This window comes from Chanodichthys erythropterus, chromosome 21 (assembly GCF_024489055.1).
Source record: "Chanodichthys erythropterus isolate Z2021 chromosome 21, ASM2448905v1, whole genome shotgun sequence".
NCBI classification, from domain to species: Eukaryota; Metazoa; Chordata; class Actinopteri; order Cypriniformes; family Xenocyprididae; genus Chanodichthys; species Chanodichthys erythropterus.
The window spans coordinates 19,051,240-19,068,173 of NC_090241.1; the positions used below are offsets into that span (position 1 = coordinate 19,051,240).

The 16,934-nt window shown below is 35.7% G+C and overlaps 1 protein-coding gene across 5 annotated transcripts in view; it reads left to right on the top strand.

Moving 5' to 3' along the window:
• The first annotated feature begins 2,795 nt into the window (after nt 1-2,795).
• The window catches only part of tp63 (tumor protein p63), a 42,305-nt gene continuing 28,166 nt past the window's right edge, over nt 2,796-16,934 (top strand). For 3 of the 5 annotated variants that reach the window (XM_067374887.1, XM_067374889.1, XM_067374890.1), the window contains exon 1: nt 11,326-11,442. In XM_067374887.1, coding sequence (XP_067230988.1) covers nt 11,329-11,442 — 114 coding nt within the window. In that variant the 5' untranslated portion in view covers nt 11,326-11,328. Of the gene's footprint in view, nt 2,950-10,795; nt 10,934-11,312; nt 11,443-12,424; nt 12,691-16,934 lie in introns of those variants that run through there. The other 2 variants (XM_067374897.1, XM_067374891.1) reach the window with 2 other exon arrangements.

Consider the following 16,934-nt stretch of genomic DNA (forward strand, 5'->3'; position numbering starts at 1 on the left):
TGACTCATTAAAATAACCAGATCCTTTTTTGTGAAATGTACAACACTTGTCACGTCACTCACTTTTATGATTGTTTATGCTTTCAGTCTATGAGGACAACTCAATCAAAAGGCATGTTTTCTTGCAATTTTTTTGTGCTAAATGTTTTTTATATCTTATCACATTCATCTCAGATTGCAAACTCATTCACAACATGTAAAGTTTATTTTGCCATGACATCGAAATATTCTACCTTCATAAAGAGATGCAGAAAACACTTCTCTAATGCTTTTAGTTATTTGATATTTATCAAGTGCACAGTGAATTTCTGAGATTGTATTGAGTGACAAATAAGTTAAAAGTATTTTCACTTTGGTTGTGGGTATGTGGGAATCTGCCACCATCCATAAACTAAAACCAAGTACAGCAGGGCAAAACATTTAGTTAAAGTTGGATTCTGTTCAGGAATGTCAAAATGAGGACACACAATTTGCAGATGTTTGTAAAGTTATCTGCCTGGGTGTGAGCAGTGTATGCTTAACTGTGTGTTGGGTGTGTGTAGGGGGGTTGGTCTAAAATAACTTGCTGCTTGGCATGTGTAGGGAAAGATATATCAAAGGACATGAGACTGCGAGGTTGCTGGTCAGTTAGTTAAAGCAGAGATACTCTTATTAGGTCCGTGGCTCTACCATTGGAGAAGGTGTAATGGTTAATTTGAATAACATGTGCCTTGATAACCAGTCACATTACAGCCTTAATGTCATTGTATTTGACTGTTGTACAACTCTGACAGAAATTCAAGACATTAAGGCTGTAATGTGATTGGTTATCAAGGCACACGTGATCCATGAGAATAGCTGAATCCTGCCTGTTACAAAATTGTTTGACTTCTCTTCATGCCTCTACTTCATTGACATCGATTAAAAAAACGGTCTCCTTCCCTGCATACTGCTGCATTTATGCTTTATTTTCTAATATTGAAGGCTTGCCTTAAAGTGGCTTTGGTTAAAGTCTGCAAATTTGGTTTAAACAGAAGTTACAATATTCAAGGAGAACCTGTCACTCACATGAGATCACAGCAATAGCAAACGACAACATTCCATTTGTCCAATCAATTCCCGATGGACAAAATAGTTACACCCTACATTTTTTCTTGTTAGAGAAGCCGTTTCACTCGGATATGTCACAATAGGGAAGAAAAGACTAACACAACTTACGTTTCATGCTGACTTAAATTACAAGGACACATGGACAAAAAAACAAAACAAAACAATAATATGCACGGATAAATCATTTATAATAATTACTGCTATGTGTATGTATTACTATTTTTTTTTTTTTTTTTTTTTTTAAACAAGAATTGTCTGTTTTGATTTCATTTTGACTTAAGATGAAATTTATGTACTTTTATGTATTTTTTCCTCAGTAATCTTTAATCAAAATGTAATATTATATGCTCTTAACAAATTTATCAATAACATATATAATTTATAACAAAAAAACTTTCCTTTTCTGCTAACATCATTTTGCATATAGGCTATTGGATAATACTGCAAGTCTGCAATCAGGTCTGGTTCCATTCTGGTACGGGCCTTTCAGTTTTCAGAATCCAGTCAGTTCCTTATGAATAAAACTGTCCTTCATAGTCCTTTCCTTCATTTTTCACTTTTGCTGTTATATGTCAGTTTAGTAATATGGGTTGGGAACAAGAATTCATGTACAAATGACCTATGTCCTAAAAACAATAGTTAAGTTCACATTATAAGGTTTCCCTTTATAGAGCATTAAGAGTGGTGGAATAGGATAGAAGAAGGAAGACACTTGACTGAGGCTCTCTTTAAAGGTACAAAAGTCCGGCACACCGGATCGTGTTCCCTGGATACCCAGCATCTATTTATTATCCTTCTCCCCTCTGTGACCTCCCCTTTATTTTAGACCTCTGATTCATCTGCAATTCAACCCCTAAAAACCGCAAAACACCTCTAAGTTTACAGCCTCTGGACTATACCATCGTCAGGCATAAATCAAACGAGATTTTTCAATAATTTCTGTGCTTATCTATGGATGGCTTAATTTTTACAATCCAACTATGTGTTGTGATTAAAGAACACTCAAGTACATACAGTAGCAGTTCTAATTTAATTTGCCTTTTAGAATTGGTAGCAACCAACAAGCTGACATCAAGAGTAGAGCATCAGTTTGAGTTTATAATGTTGGTTTTATTCAACTGATTCAATGACAGCAGGAATCTGCCAATTAAGTTAAGTTTGTCATGTCACAGGCGCTTGCTCTGCATGTTAGCGGAAGAAGGGATGCAGGGCGATAAACTTCTAACACAGAGTTTCAGCCCTATTGACAGGTCAGGAAGCTACTGTGGTCACCGAGGGCTATTTGATGTGACATCTATTTCACCTGATCAGGTTAAAATAGAAGTTAACGGCTTGTGTGATGCAATCACCACGCATGGCTGAAAGCTCCTGGGATTCTGGATAGAAACTGCAGCCAGCGAATGGACAGCGGAATGTGCTTTTCAGGTTAGTGCTTAGACAGACATCGCTGGGGACATGGACTAGGAATGGAATGGGTGGGGGTTGTTGCTTAATATCTATATCCTAGCAACTGAATGGGTATGATACCATGTCCAGTTGTTGTCAGGGATTGGTCAGCATGTTGGCATTGACGCCGCCCCTTTGCTTGTGGACTGTAGAAAGATTAAACCAAAATTAAAACATCCTCCACACTTGATTCACTCCTGTGCACTTGACCTTCTAGCACTTTAATCTGCCTCACAATTTCTTTTTTGTTTATGTTTTTCATGTTTTTCGTTTATTTATAACTCCAGATCTGCTGTAATACATGTGCTTGGGCCACTTGCCGATAACCTTGACGACCTCAGTAAAGACCCCAGTCTGGCAGTATGACCTCTCCTTATGCAGCAGTACAATTCTGCCCAGAGCGAGCCTTTCAACGGTAAGACAGGAGCTACTGTTTGTGCCAATTTGTTGGCCAATTCTGAAAAGCCATTTTTAAGGTCATTAGGTTTATCTTGACTACTTACTTGGGCATGCACACATGGTTTTATTTAGTTGCTTCATTTGTAAATAGATATGGGCACATATTGCAAAGCAACATGTGGCTGTTTCTATGGTCCAGAACAGTGTTTTTTTCCACTCCTCATTAAAGAGTTGCTCTCTGGACTGAGACGTACTGGAGGTGCTAACAGTTGTGTCTGGTCTCCAGCTGCTGCCTGGCTATGGTATTTATAGGTGTAGTGTTCTTATGGTGAAAGTAAGCATTTTGTGCAGTTTAAGGTGAACTGCTTAGATACTCAAAATCCTCAGCCTGCTTGCTTGTTGGCTCTTCATGCACTTGCTACTGGACAGTTGTTTTTGTGTATCTGTACAGAGTTCAACTCTAAATAAAGCTGTATTAATAGCTAGGGATTCAATTCTCATGCTTGTATCCGTTAATGACGTTCTAATGTAGTATTCCATTTCAATGGAGTATTGGCACCTCTTTAAAAAGGCAATTTAAATATTAATTTCATATACTACACATATTTTCAAATGCCAGCTTTCCTTAGCTCTCTCAGTTAAATAAATTGTTACTTAAAGCACATTACTTAAAGTCTTGGCTATTAAAAAAAATTCTCAGGAAAAACATGCAGTTCATTAGTGAGGCATGTTGTCACACTATATGAGGATATGTATTTGTTGTATTTATTGGCACAATTTTGTGATAAACTGACAATTGATTAAACATAACTGCAAATATTAAATACATTCATATAAAAGAAAGAATTTTGGAAAACAAGAAAATATATACACAAATATTATATATATATATATTTAAAATCAAAAATATATTTTATATGGATTTAAAATATGTAAAATTTAAAACATTTGAAATTTAAGCAAATTCAAGCAACTTGACCCAATAAAAGTGTTAAACTTGCCCCAACCTGAAAGAAATCTGCCTTAATTATAGTTATGACACTTGCCTAAATGCCAGTGATGATTTTATTGTGTTCATTTATTTACCTAACAGCTATGGCAAAAAATATGACATAATATTTTAAACCAACGTACAAAACTACTGTTAGAGAAATCACAAGAGTGTTATTGGACATTTGATGTAAAACCTTATAGTTACTGTTGTAAATCCCTTGTGACAACTTCCCTCTGTGACAACATGCGGTCTCCCTTACCACTATATTGTTAGGTCTTAGCTCTTGAGCACATGTGGGTATACCTGCAGAGACGATTGTTTTTGTGACAATCCAGCTTCATTCAGTAGGTCTAATCTACACCACAAAACCAGAGAAACAGATGTGTAAAGAGTAAAAATAACCAACAGAAGTAAAATGAACATGCATTTCCTTGGAAGTCAAGTGCTCCAAGTCTCTTCTAACTGAATCCTATAAAATCAGACTTAAATATTTTAACTAAAATCCAAACTTCAGTTCTTAGACCCTCTTGGAGTGATTAAATAATTAAATAGGGGAAAATGTTGAGTATATTTTGTGATTGACCTAAATTAAATTATAATTATTTCCAAACAGTTAAATCAAATTGTCACACACCTCTTTACTCTGTGTTATGCTTGTACACAATATATTGAATGAATACCTTCTTCTTCCTTCTTCCTCTTCCTTATTGGCAAGCATACATAAATTCTTTCAATCATACTTTTGAAAAATAATAAATTACAAGTGCAGAGTGGAGTAAGTCCATATGAGATTGTTTAACTTTGGCACAATTCAATAGAACTTGGGCCCATTCACAATGAAAGCACACGTCTAAATGAAGGAAACATCATGAGGGCCATTATTCTTTTGTCTGAGCCACCATGTCCATCCTGCAGCCCCAGGTTTGAAGGATGAGGGAAGGGTCGGCGGATCCCTTTGAATGTTACCTGGCCTCTGATTAATGAAGATAGTGGAGAAGCTCCTCTCACTTGTCTCCCCAGATTGCTAGGCTCTGTTTGTTTTGATTGCATTTTCATCGCTGGATGTGCCCAACCTGTCAGGAGACAATGGGCAGCCCTGTTAAGCTGTGACTTCTGACCCCGTCCTGTCTACGAGGGGCCTGGTCTGTGTTTAAGTGGACGCAGTGCAGCCTCTCCCTCAGGCAGAATGCATAACTCCCCCAGTAACCAGACACCCACCCACAGCTTCCAAAGAAGCTACCATTAGAGATGAAACCCACCCTACAAATATCCACAATGAAAAACTACAGTTGACTATTGTCTCCAAGAAGTTTATGCTTTTTTTAAAAGGTGTCAAAACGGAAGCTAAGCCCTAAAATAATTATTTATTTCACTAAAATCTCATTTATGGATTTTAATACTCGTTATGAGGATAAGAAGCATGATTCCTTGGCTAAATTTGTGAGGCGATGACTGACATAATGACAGATGTGGCAGCCACTGTGTTCAAGCAAAATTCAGAGGAAATCTAAAACATGTTTCGGCTTTAATAATTTGACGGTGAGAGAAACACTGTGACACTTGAATGACTCACTTTTAGGTTGTGCTATTTGTTTTATCAGGCTTTATGAGTGCTATAATGTTTGATCCAATTATTAAGTAAACATAAAGTGTCTATAGATGTTTAATTGATGAAACGGCCATTCTCACTTTAGCTGATGATGGATCAGAAATTTGCCCATAAACTTCACCTGTCATTTCTGTGGGTGTAAATCAAAGCTGGATATTTTCGCGCATGGGTGCTGCACCTTTTGTGGGACCATGATGTCATTCTTGGCTGAAAATCCCTGTCAACCGTATTGTATTTCTAGCTACTATCTAGCGTCTGTTCATCCTTCGTTTTTGGACCTTTTGCAGAGCGTGCATCCTCTCTCGACTTTAATTGGATAATTCCTCTGGCACAGGTTTTATGATGATGATGATGATGATGATAATGATGATGTCATGATACTAGGGCTGTCAACTCAGCTCTCAGCCAGGGATCTGAAACATGTCCTGTTGCAATGTGTGACCTGAGACAGCGGCCACTCAGCACCTGCTGGAGACCTATATAGTCCTCATGCTCTCACCAACCTGTAATGTTGACAATATTAAATGCAATAACATATCAATGAGAGAGCGAGAGAGAGACATGTAATCCCTATACAGAGAGCTGTTGGAACCTTGTGTAAGATTATTAGCCACTACATTCTCTGACATAAGAGAAGTAGTATCTTGTTTTGTGGTTTTGTTGAGTGTGATAGCAAAAGCTAAATCTAAGCGTACTGACAATTGTAGAGCCATTTAGCACTCTCAGAGCACTATAAATGAAACCTAGTCTTTTATGATATGTGATATAGATGACATACCCCTATGGCATAAACACTTTGCTTAAGTTGCTTCCGCCTCTTTATAGCTTGTCACTTCTTATTGCATTGTTTATGAGACTTTTTAGAGATAATTAAAGAACATGGAAAATTAATTGAAGCTTAAAGGGTTAGTTGACACAAAAATGAAAATTCTGTCATTAATTACTCGCCCTCATATTGTTCCAAACCCGTAAGACTTTCGTTCAGCTTCGGAACACAAATCTTTTTCATGAAATCTGAGAGCTTTCTGTCCCTCCATAGACAGCCTACGCAACTACCACTTTTGACGCTTCAAAAAGTTCATATAGAGATTGTAAAACTAATCCATATGAATTGAGCATATTAGTCCAAATTTTCTGAAGAGACACGATAGCTTTATGGGCCCTATTTTAACGATCTAAGCGCATGGTCTAAAGCACCCGGTGCAATTGCACTTGGAGTGTGTCCGGATCCACTTTTGCTAGTTTAACAATGTGCCCCATTGACTTTTTCCATACTATGGAAGTCATTGTGGTCCATCAACTGTGTGGTTACCGACATTCTTCAAAATATCTTATTTTGTGTTCAGCAGAAGAAAGAAATTCATATAGTTTTGGAACAAATTGAGGGTGAGTAAATAATGACAGAATTTTTGAATTTTCAGTCTTTTGAAATGCTAAAATTTTAATAACACTGTTAAATGTATTCTTTACCAAATATCAAAAATGAAGATTTTTTTTTTATACTAATCATTATTTGTGATGCTTATTATTATTATTATTATTATTATTAGTTGTTGTTGTTGTTATTTCTTTTTTATTATTATTATTTTGACAGTATAATGTTTATTTATTGGCATACTGGCGTATCTGTCATGATCAGTGCATCCTTATTGGGAGGGTTAATTTTTGTTTCAACAGAAAAAAGAAAAAAAAATCAATAGTAAATAAACAAATACTAAAAATATTACCAATAATAGCTTTTTATGATAGCACAATCTAATTCTGCAAGAAATAATGAATGATAGTAAGATTTTTCATAACATTGAACTGCGTCTTTTTATTTTAATATCAGATGCGTGTGTTTTCTAGGTAGCTACATTGTTGCTTTTATAACTTATAATCATCTCAATGTCATACCCAGTTGTGTTCATGTGCAAGATCCCACCCATTTTATAAAAATTACATCTAATAAATATTCTGAAATACCTTCTCTGTTTGTTCTTGTAATGGATTCATTAATACAACTAACCATATGAATATATCTGTCAGTAAGTTAGGGCCCAGATTTTATTTGTATTTGCTTACTTCCTTAAAAGCACCTCAGACTGTTCAAGTCGACAGTGTAAAATGCAGAGGGTTTTAGATTTTTATCTTACAATGGGAGGTAGGAATGCTGAGGTATGGACCTGTGGACACACCGTGACAATTGACGCATTGGGCTTGGCATTTGAGTGTCTTCCAGTGTGCCAAATGACAATATCTATGAGGCTTAAAGTAAACATTAGCATTGAAAAAGCTTTTATCCCCAGTGACAGGCCTGGCAGCACACCGTTGTCCCAGTAATTCAACTCTAGCATTCACTTTGTGCCACACCTCTTTGGTGAACAGAACAAAAAAGACAAAAAAAAAAAAAAAAGTATATACCCTGCTTTTCTTCTGAAGAGCTATGTTTGGGAAACCCATGGAAAGAAAAGGGAAAAGAGGAATTTTTGTATGGCATTGAAGCTGAATTCCAAAAGCTTCTTTTGCACCTCCTATTTTTTCCTCTAGGGAATGGATGTAGTTTTAATTGATTTTATTACATTGTAAAAAGTGAACATGGGCATTTCCCACCACAAAAGAAGATATTTTGAAGATCACTGGGGTCAAAACAAAATAAAAGATAGATAAAATAAATAAAATAAAAAACATTCTGTTCCACAGAAAAATTTAAAAAAGCATACAGGATTTTGCAATTATCCCTTTTGAGAAACACAAGAATTTATACTTGAAAATGTGATGTTTTTTTTTTTACTAGTTCTTCATATCAAACGCATACAAATTCATGTAAAAAAGCTTTGTGATGCTATAGGCAGAATAAATACTATAAATTGAAGTTTTTCTTCAAAGGCTGTTATCGAAGTGTCAATTTACAGTGACATCAAAAACTAGTGTTGCTTTGTATCTCTGTCTAGGATACAGTAATTTGACATCCTTCGACCTAAAAGCATTCAGAATTTATTAGGCATGCCTACATAGCTTAGTATATTAATATCACCCCACCGCACAGAATGTAGGGGAATTCCGGCCCCACACCCGAGTGCCAACGTTAGATTATGGGTTGACACCCCAACTCCCAGACGCTCACACACACACACACACACACACACACACACACACACACACGCACACGCACACGCACACGCACACACAGATACATACATTTACTACCTTCAACCCCCATCCACAGCCAAGCCCAGTTCAGCCACACACATTCCGAATGCTGCATAGCGGTGGTGTTGCTATCATATAGACAGCGAGGGGGAATTCCGCTCTGCTTGGTCCTCAGCGTGTGCTGCACCTCAGCAGGAACAATGAGACGCCGGGCTCTGGCTTGGTGTCATATTTCAGATGGAGAGGGTCATCGTGTTTTCACTGACAGTCTTATTCTCTCTACTGCTACTAAATGTCATGTTAACACTGGTTTTTGGTGTTGCATTAGACAGGCACAGAGCATGGCCTTTGAGGGGGGAGAGGTAATTAAGAATGGGTTGTGTTTTTACATCCCAAAGAAGAGCAATGCCTTCTTACCACCATTAAAGGGATAGTTCACCCAAAAATAAAAATTCTGCCATCATTTACTCACCCTCAAGTTGTTCCAAACCTGCATGAAAATCTTTCTTCTGCTGAACACAAAATAAGGTATTTTGAAGAATATGGGTAACCAAACATTTGATGGACTCCATTGACTTTTATAATATTTGTTTACTATTTTTTATTTATTTTTTATTTTTTTAAATTCATATTATGGAAGTCAGTGGGTCCCATCAACTGATTTTCATACAGGTTTGGAACAACTTGAGGGTGAGTAAATGATGACAAAAATTTCCGGTTTGGGTGAACTATCACTTTATTTTTAAAATGAAACTGTTGGTAAAACATCATAACTCCACCCCTCCTCAATCTTGAATGCAGTGCTGCACACATTTTTGGTTGACCATCTCTGCTTGTTTGTAGAGGTAAATAAAGATAAAGGTTAATGTTTAATGTATTTAAGGAGCAGAGAAGAGTGTCTTAGTCTATCATTTGCACTCACTGCCTCAGATGTGGCCATTCTAATGACAGGAAAAAAAAAACAGGACATTCGCTGGTCAAAATCTTGGGAACTTGATTTGAGCTTGATTTTTGTAAAATGTTAATAATATAATGGCACATGCAAGTAGGCCATATGATCATATATATAAAGCCACCTCATCAGCTTTAATGGATTAGTCCACTTTCAAATAAAATTTTCCTGACAATTTACTTACCCCCATGTCATCCAAGATGTCATGTCTTTCTTTCTTCAGTCGAAAAGAAATTAAGGTTTTTGATGAAAACATTCCAGGATTATTCTCCTTATAGTAGACTTCAATGGCCTCCAGACGGTTGAAGGTCAAAATAACAATTTCAGTGCAGCTTTAAAAGACATCAGACGAGGAATAAGGGTTTTATCTAGCGAAACGTTCGGTTTAAAAAAAAAATACAACTGTATATGCTTTATAAACACAAATAATTGCCTTGCACGTGCTTCCACTTTCCATATTCTTCAAAAAGCTTATGCTGTATGTCCTACACTTTCCCTATTCAACTTACGGAACGAACGCAGCCAGTGTTTAATTTTAAAAAATGTTTACAATATTTATTTATTTATTTATTTATTTTTTAAATTTCCTGAAAAGTAGCCGTATTGGTCATACAAGGTTTCTGACCAACAGCAGGCCGGGGGGCTAAAAATGTCACAATATGGGGTAAATCCGGCCCTGGCAATAATGAATACTGTATCAGTTCACTAAATAAAATTTGAGAACAATCAAATTATTATTTTATTATTTTTAATTTGAGAACAATCAAATTGTTACTTTAATTAGCGGTGATTGCAAAGTCAAACATAACTATTACTGCTGCTCATACTTAGGATAAAGGATTTTCATAACTCAATCATTTTTTTTTTTTGGCCTGGTGTACAATAAATAAGGGAGCTGAAAATATGACACAAATATATAGTGACAAAATTATCAGAGAATTAGGAGTAGGTTCTTGTAACAAAAAAACCCTAGCAAATGCCTGGCAGCACTATAGAAACCATCCATTAAACCCTATCAAACACCTGAAAGTGACTTTAGCCTGGGCAAAAACAACACTCACATTTTCTTCAGAAATATTTCAGTTAGTTTATAATACAATGTAAGTGTATCCAAAAATTGTGCAGAGTGTATGAGGACACAGATTTTGAGTTAACTTTTGTTTCCATCTCTCTAGATTGAGAGAACCAGCAGCAGCTTGTCTCTCATGGGCTGAAGGTTCTTTCCTGGCCTCCATGTCACAAGGCCAAGGCTCTCAGGGTACAGATATCCTCGGACAAGACGTCCTCAACCAGCTACTGGAGATGCTGGACCAGTGAGTTATGAAGTACCTTAAAAATTCAATACATAATACAATAACACACTTTACTTAATGTATAATACATTTTAACTTTGGTTACAATTATTTATATAAGATCGAATGCTTCATAAAGTGCATTATGAATACCTTTTTATAATACATTATACATAAAGGCTTTAAATAAAGTGTTATCCATAATACTTAATAATACCACTATAAGCATTCCCACTTATTGGATAAATGATGACATTTTATTCAAGTTAAGCTTACTTAATAAAGAAATGAATAAATAAATTCAATGAAAAATGAAATATCATTATATATTCCAACATTATCTACTCAGTCCCATACACTGTTCACCAGTAATCAATCAATGTACTGGTCTCCGTTCTAGGTCTGCACTACATTCAATGCAGCCTATCGAGCTCAACTTTTCGGAGGGCTCTGCGATCGGATCAGCATCCAATACCATACAGATTAGTATGGACTGTATTACAATGCGTGGGCCTGAGGAACCCCTTACAGTGAGTACTTCATTTCACTTAACACACAGTTATTCACTCTTACATTTGCACATTTAAAAACTACACCAACGTGTAATTAAATAACAATTTCACTTCTCTGTAGGATATTGCTGTGTCATTAAGATCTGAGCAGTTACTGTGGGACTCTGTTTTTGACACATTTCAAGATATCAGATTATGTAAAATGCAAGTTCTGAACTTCTTGAATGAATAAATCTAAGCTTTATATGGGAATAATTGTTTTAATTAGGTGTTTACTTTTTTAAAAGGAGGAGCTAAGGCAGATAAATAAATGGATATACTGTCCAAATATATACTATTACTGGTAATTTAATAGGCCTCTAGGCCTTTTTTGTAGTATGTTGATGCATTTTATGTAATTTCACATAGCATAAAACTACAGACAGTTTAGATACTTTAAAATGAAAAAAAGCAATACAAAATCTTTAATACTCTTTTCAATTTATAGCTTGTTTTCCTATTACTTGTAGTACTGAAGCATTTAATTGTTGAATTCTTCCAAAATCCCCTGTTGAGTTTAACACAAATGTACATGGGGATTTTTTGAAACCTCCCACTGAATGGTCTCAGACAAGCTGTTTTTTGATGGAAGCAGTAGATAGTTAGTTTTTTAGTATCATAAGAAGAATTTCTGTATTTTTTTTTTTTTTTTTTTTTTGCCAAAATGTTTTCGCTAATTTTTTGTTTGTGTGTGTGTTTTTTTTTATGTAATTTGCTTTTAAATATTGAACTGCAGCCAACATTTTTTTTTTTTTTTATGCACATGTGAATTTCTTAAGCAGAGAAACGCAATTGTTTTATCACATATGAAACTTGGTTTTGTTTAGTCTGATCACTCAAGTGAATAATTTCAGTAGTGGGGAATTCAGTGGTAAGCCCCAGCAGAAACAGTTAATTTACACTTGTGTGTGGGGGTGTTACTGTTTATTGGGGGTGTTATGGGTTTTCCCTGGTCATTCTGGATAGTTTTGGTTGCAACAAAGTCAAATAATATGTCCAGGTCCGGATGAACAGTGCTAAATATAAAAGTCCTGATGACGATAGCCTTGCTTTGCTACAATGGCGCATCCGATCTGAAGTGCTTCAGATGTAGCATTGTGTCATGCAAATAAAACAATTTTTGAATTGTTATTATTGAAATACATTTTAAGAGACTGAAGTGGATCAATGAATAATGAAGATGGAGATTTACAACAGCACTACACATCAGACAATTTCTTCTTTGGTGTAAGTTAGCATTTTTTTGCCTCTCTACACTCTGGACCAGATCTGTTTCTAGTGCAAACTATTTAATCCTCTTCTTTTCTAAAACGTAAATCTTCTCAAAATTAGTTAGTGATCTTTAACACTGTTTAACAACTGCTAATTTGCTTAAAGTTGATGTAAGTTAAGAAAAATCGATGTATCCCTCGAGCAGATTCTATCAACACGTTTTGTGTTTATACAAAACAGAAGAGCAATGGAAAGTTTGACATTAAGTATATGACCCGACGCTGAGGCCTTGTAGATTTTCTCTGGGCGCAGTGGAGAATTAGGTGGTTGTGGTTCCCCTCCCAGCAGAGGAATGCAGTTGTCCGGTAGTAAAGATGGGGAAAAAAGGGAGAGACTGAGCAACGCTTTGCCTCTCTGGCCCTAAGGGATTACCTTTTCTCTTGATCTGGTGATTAATACCCCCCATACAACACCACCCGCCCCCCATCGGGTGTGGTGCGCAGCATGGCACGCTAACACTCCGTCCCTTGCCAGCTAGCATTCATGTTGATCGAAAAGGTGGAAACTATGGCAACCTGCCAATCGCTAATTAAACTCTGAAGAACAATCTTTTGAATGAAAGACAGCAGTGGGCATTGTTGCACATCCCATTAAAGGGATAGTTCACAAAATTGCCATCATTTACTCGTTCCAAACCTGTATGACTTTCTTCTGTGGATATCTTGAACAACACTAGCCACTGGACAAAAAATACTGAGAGAGAATTTTTCTCTTTGGATGAACTATCCACTTATAAATGATCTGTGAACTCTTTCACCAAAAGAAAAAGAATTAAGAAAAGGGTTTGCCACCCTTCATAAATTATCAAATGATGTGCACTGTTTGGCGCCCTCGGGGTCCTCTGTGTTTGTGTTGTGCAGGGGTTTTATGTTTTAATCTGAAATTGCTCTATCTTGTGGAGGTGTGCTTTCTTTGTAGCTGCAGGGCAACAATTTAGTGCAGCACCTGCCGCTGTGAGTAACCGAGGCTTGCGTCCTATTCTGTCTGTGTGAGATCGGGGATAGGGGAGGAGAGTGAGAGAGAGGTGTCGAGTCAGGTAGAATGGAGGAATGTGACAGTGGAAAGTTTATGTCCTGACATCCAACAACTCAGCTGATATCATGGCACGGTGGTGTGTGAAACGTGGTGAACTCAGTATTTTTTTGTAGATGATGAAATAGCCAAAGAAAAGGCAGACAACATTTTTAATATTAAACATGCCAGCAATAGTAAATGAAACTTTTTGCTTTGGTATAATGATGTATCCTTGTTGGTGTGTTCAGTTCATGGATTAGATTTGTTACTACCCTCAACAATTAGTACTAAACCAGTAATTAATGTCTTTTTTCAAATCCACTTTTTTCATTAGAAGGTGTCCACATCTTGTTATTATATTTAAAAGATATTTTAATATATTAAAAGAGATGATGCTTAGCCACATTTGAATGCATGCACATGTACAAATTTTGGAGTTGGTACGATTTTTTTAATGTTTTTGAAAGATTTTCACAAAATGGCTGCACTTTTTAATACAGTAATCTCAGACTAATTTTAGTTATTGGTAATATAATAATGTTACATTTAATAACATTAATAAGATCATTAATATTAGATTAAAATTCTGTAAAAAAGAGTAATACTTAATATTAGTCTATTGCAATGTAAAATTACTATTTTCTATTTAAATAATTTTTAAAGTGAATAGAAAGTTCTGAAAAAAAAACATTTTTATGTAGTAGAATTTTTTTGTATCGTTATCAGTATCTGTACTGTCAATGTTGATCAACTTAGTGCATCTTTGCTGAAAAAACAACTTTGAACTGAAGTGTACAAAGCTGGTTTCTTTTGTTATACATAGAAAATGATTTGGTTATTAAAATTATAATTAAATTATTCAATGAACAATTGTAGAAATAACAAAATGTAACTGAATGTGATAAGTTAAGGACAGAAAACTAAATAATATGTATAAAGTTTTATCTGTTTGTGTGGATGACAAACAAAACTTGCATATATATAAAGGACTCCAGTCAGAGGTAGTAACTCCGGCAGTAACAATTTTCCACAACATCAACAAACCACTGTGCTTTTTTGGCCCTATTAAATGTCTTAGCCAATTTAACCGATATCAAACTAAATAAAGTTACACGTTAAAGGATCTATATTTTGCAAAATGGTTCATTTTGGAGCATTGGTGGAAGAGAATGGCTGCCCATTAAGTACATTTTTTGGTCTGGGTGTTGCTGAGCAGCAAGAATTCAACAATATATCCCTTGAACACATTAAAGGTGGTGAGGCAATGGTTTGTTTAGGCTGTGTTGTGCCCTAGCCCTTGATTAGTCATTTGTAGTGTTCTTTTCAAGTAGAGCCTGACTCAGCATTAGGCAGGAACACATAATGTAGGCGTGCTTCCTTAGCACCATCCATGCTTTCTGTAGCTACTGTTATTTTGTCCTAAATATTTCATGTGAATTATTTAAAGGATTAGTCCACTTTTAAATAAGCTTTTCCTGATAATTTACTCACCCCCATGTCATCCAAGATGTTCATGTCTTTCTTTCGTCAGTCGAAAAGAAATTAAGGTTTTTGAGGAAAATATTCCAGGATTTTTCTCCATTATAGTGGATTTCAACGGCTACCAACACGTTAAGGGTCCCAATTGCAGTTTCAGTGCAGCTTTAAACGATACCAGACGAGGAATAAGGGTCTTATCTAGTAAAACGATCGGTCATTTTCGAAAAAATTACAACCGTTTATGGTTTATAAACACAAAATATGGCCTTGAACGTACTTCCCGTTGCCACATTCTTCAAAACGCTTACGCTGAATGTCCTACGCCTTCCCTGTTCTGCTTGTGGAAAAAACGAAACTGGCACCACGTCCGTTCCGTAAGTAGAATAGGAAAGGTGTAGAACATTCAGCGTAAGCATTTTGAAGAATGCTGAAACGGGAAGTACGTTCAAGGCGATCATTTGTGTTTATAAAGCATAAACTAAGCTGACTAATCCTTTAAAATTATGATTTATTAAATTATTATAAAATCAGATTTTTACAGATTATAAATCAGTCTCTTACATTGTTCCTCATTCTATTAATGTTATCTAATACATTTTATTTATTGTGATGGTTTTCATAGTGCTGATGCATGTCATGTTCAGATGGTCAAAGTCATTACAGTTGTTCTTCTGCTATTTTATGTGCCACTCTTTTCAACTCTTGATTTGAGATTTAACTCCACAGTTTAAATCCCGACAGCTAAATCACTGCTGACTCTTCACCCCACCAGTTTGCCTCAAGCGCAATGAAAAAGTACTGCCATGTAAACATTTACCTCTTTTTTCCCCTCTATCTCTCTCCTTTTTTTCTCTTTCTTTTCCACCTACCTATTTTCTCTCTTACTAATGTACATCAAGGCATTCTAAATATTATATTCCTGAATAGAAAACTCAGTATAAATGCAAAAAGGAAGAAATTATAGCACATATTTCTTCCTTCTCTGTCTCATACTGAAAATCATAGCAGTGACCTTTAACCTGGTTTGATTGTAAGGCTCTGCATGTTTAAGTGATGGTGTAGAAGTTGGCATTTTTTTAATTTGTCCTTTTTAACCGTTTGTTTTTTCTTGTCAATGGCTAATAGGATTCTTTTTTTTTTTTAAACCAGACATCATGTTGATTTGAAACTAATAACAGAATACAACCATCCCTCGAAGACTAGACAAGGATCAAAACAGGATAGTAAGGACTAGTGCAAATTATGCTGTAAAACAATTCTTAAGTTCAGAGTGCAGGTGTTGACTTTTGCTCTGTGATGTCCACAGGTGTTTAGTCTTTGACATCACAAACAGCTTATTATCCTGAACTGTAGCTAGTGAACTCAGTTAAAGCAGATTGACCCATAGAGGAGTTTCAAAAGCTAAAAATTAAAATAAAATAGAAATAAAATACAAAATAAAATAACAGTCTTGTATAATAATTTATATATATGTAAACATACATAAGTACTAAATATAGTACTAAAATATAATACTAAATAAATACAAAATGTAAAAATATAATAAAAAATGTTGATGCCTTTTTTTTTTGAACAGGTGTCTCTCAAAACACAAGCCACCTGACACATGACACCTCACTAATCCTAGAGTTGTAAGCCTGAACAGTCCTTTAAGTGTCCATATGGGTCTAAGTGCAGCATCCTTTTCAGAGTCGCCGGGAAGCTTC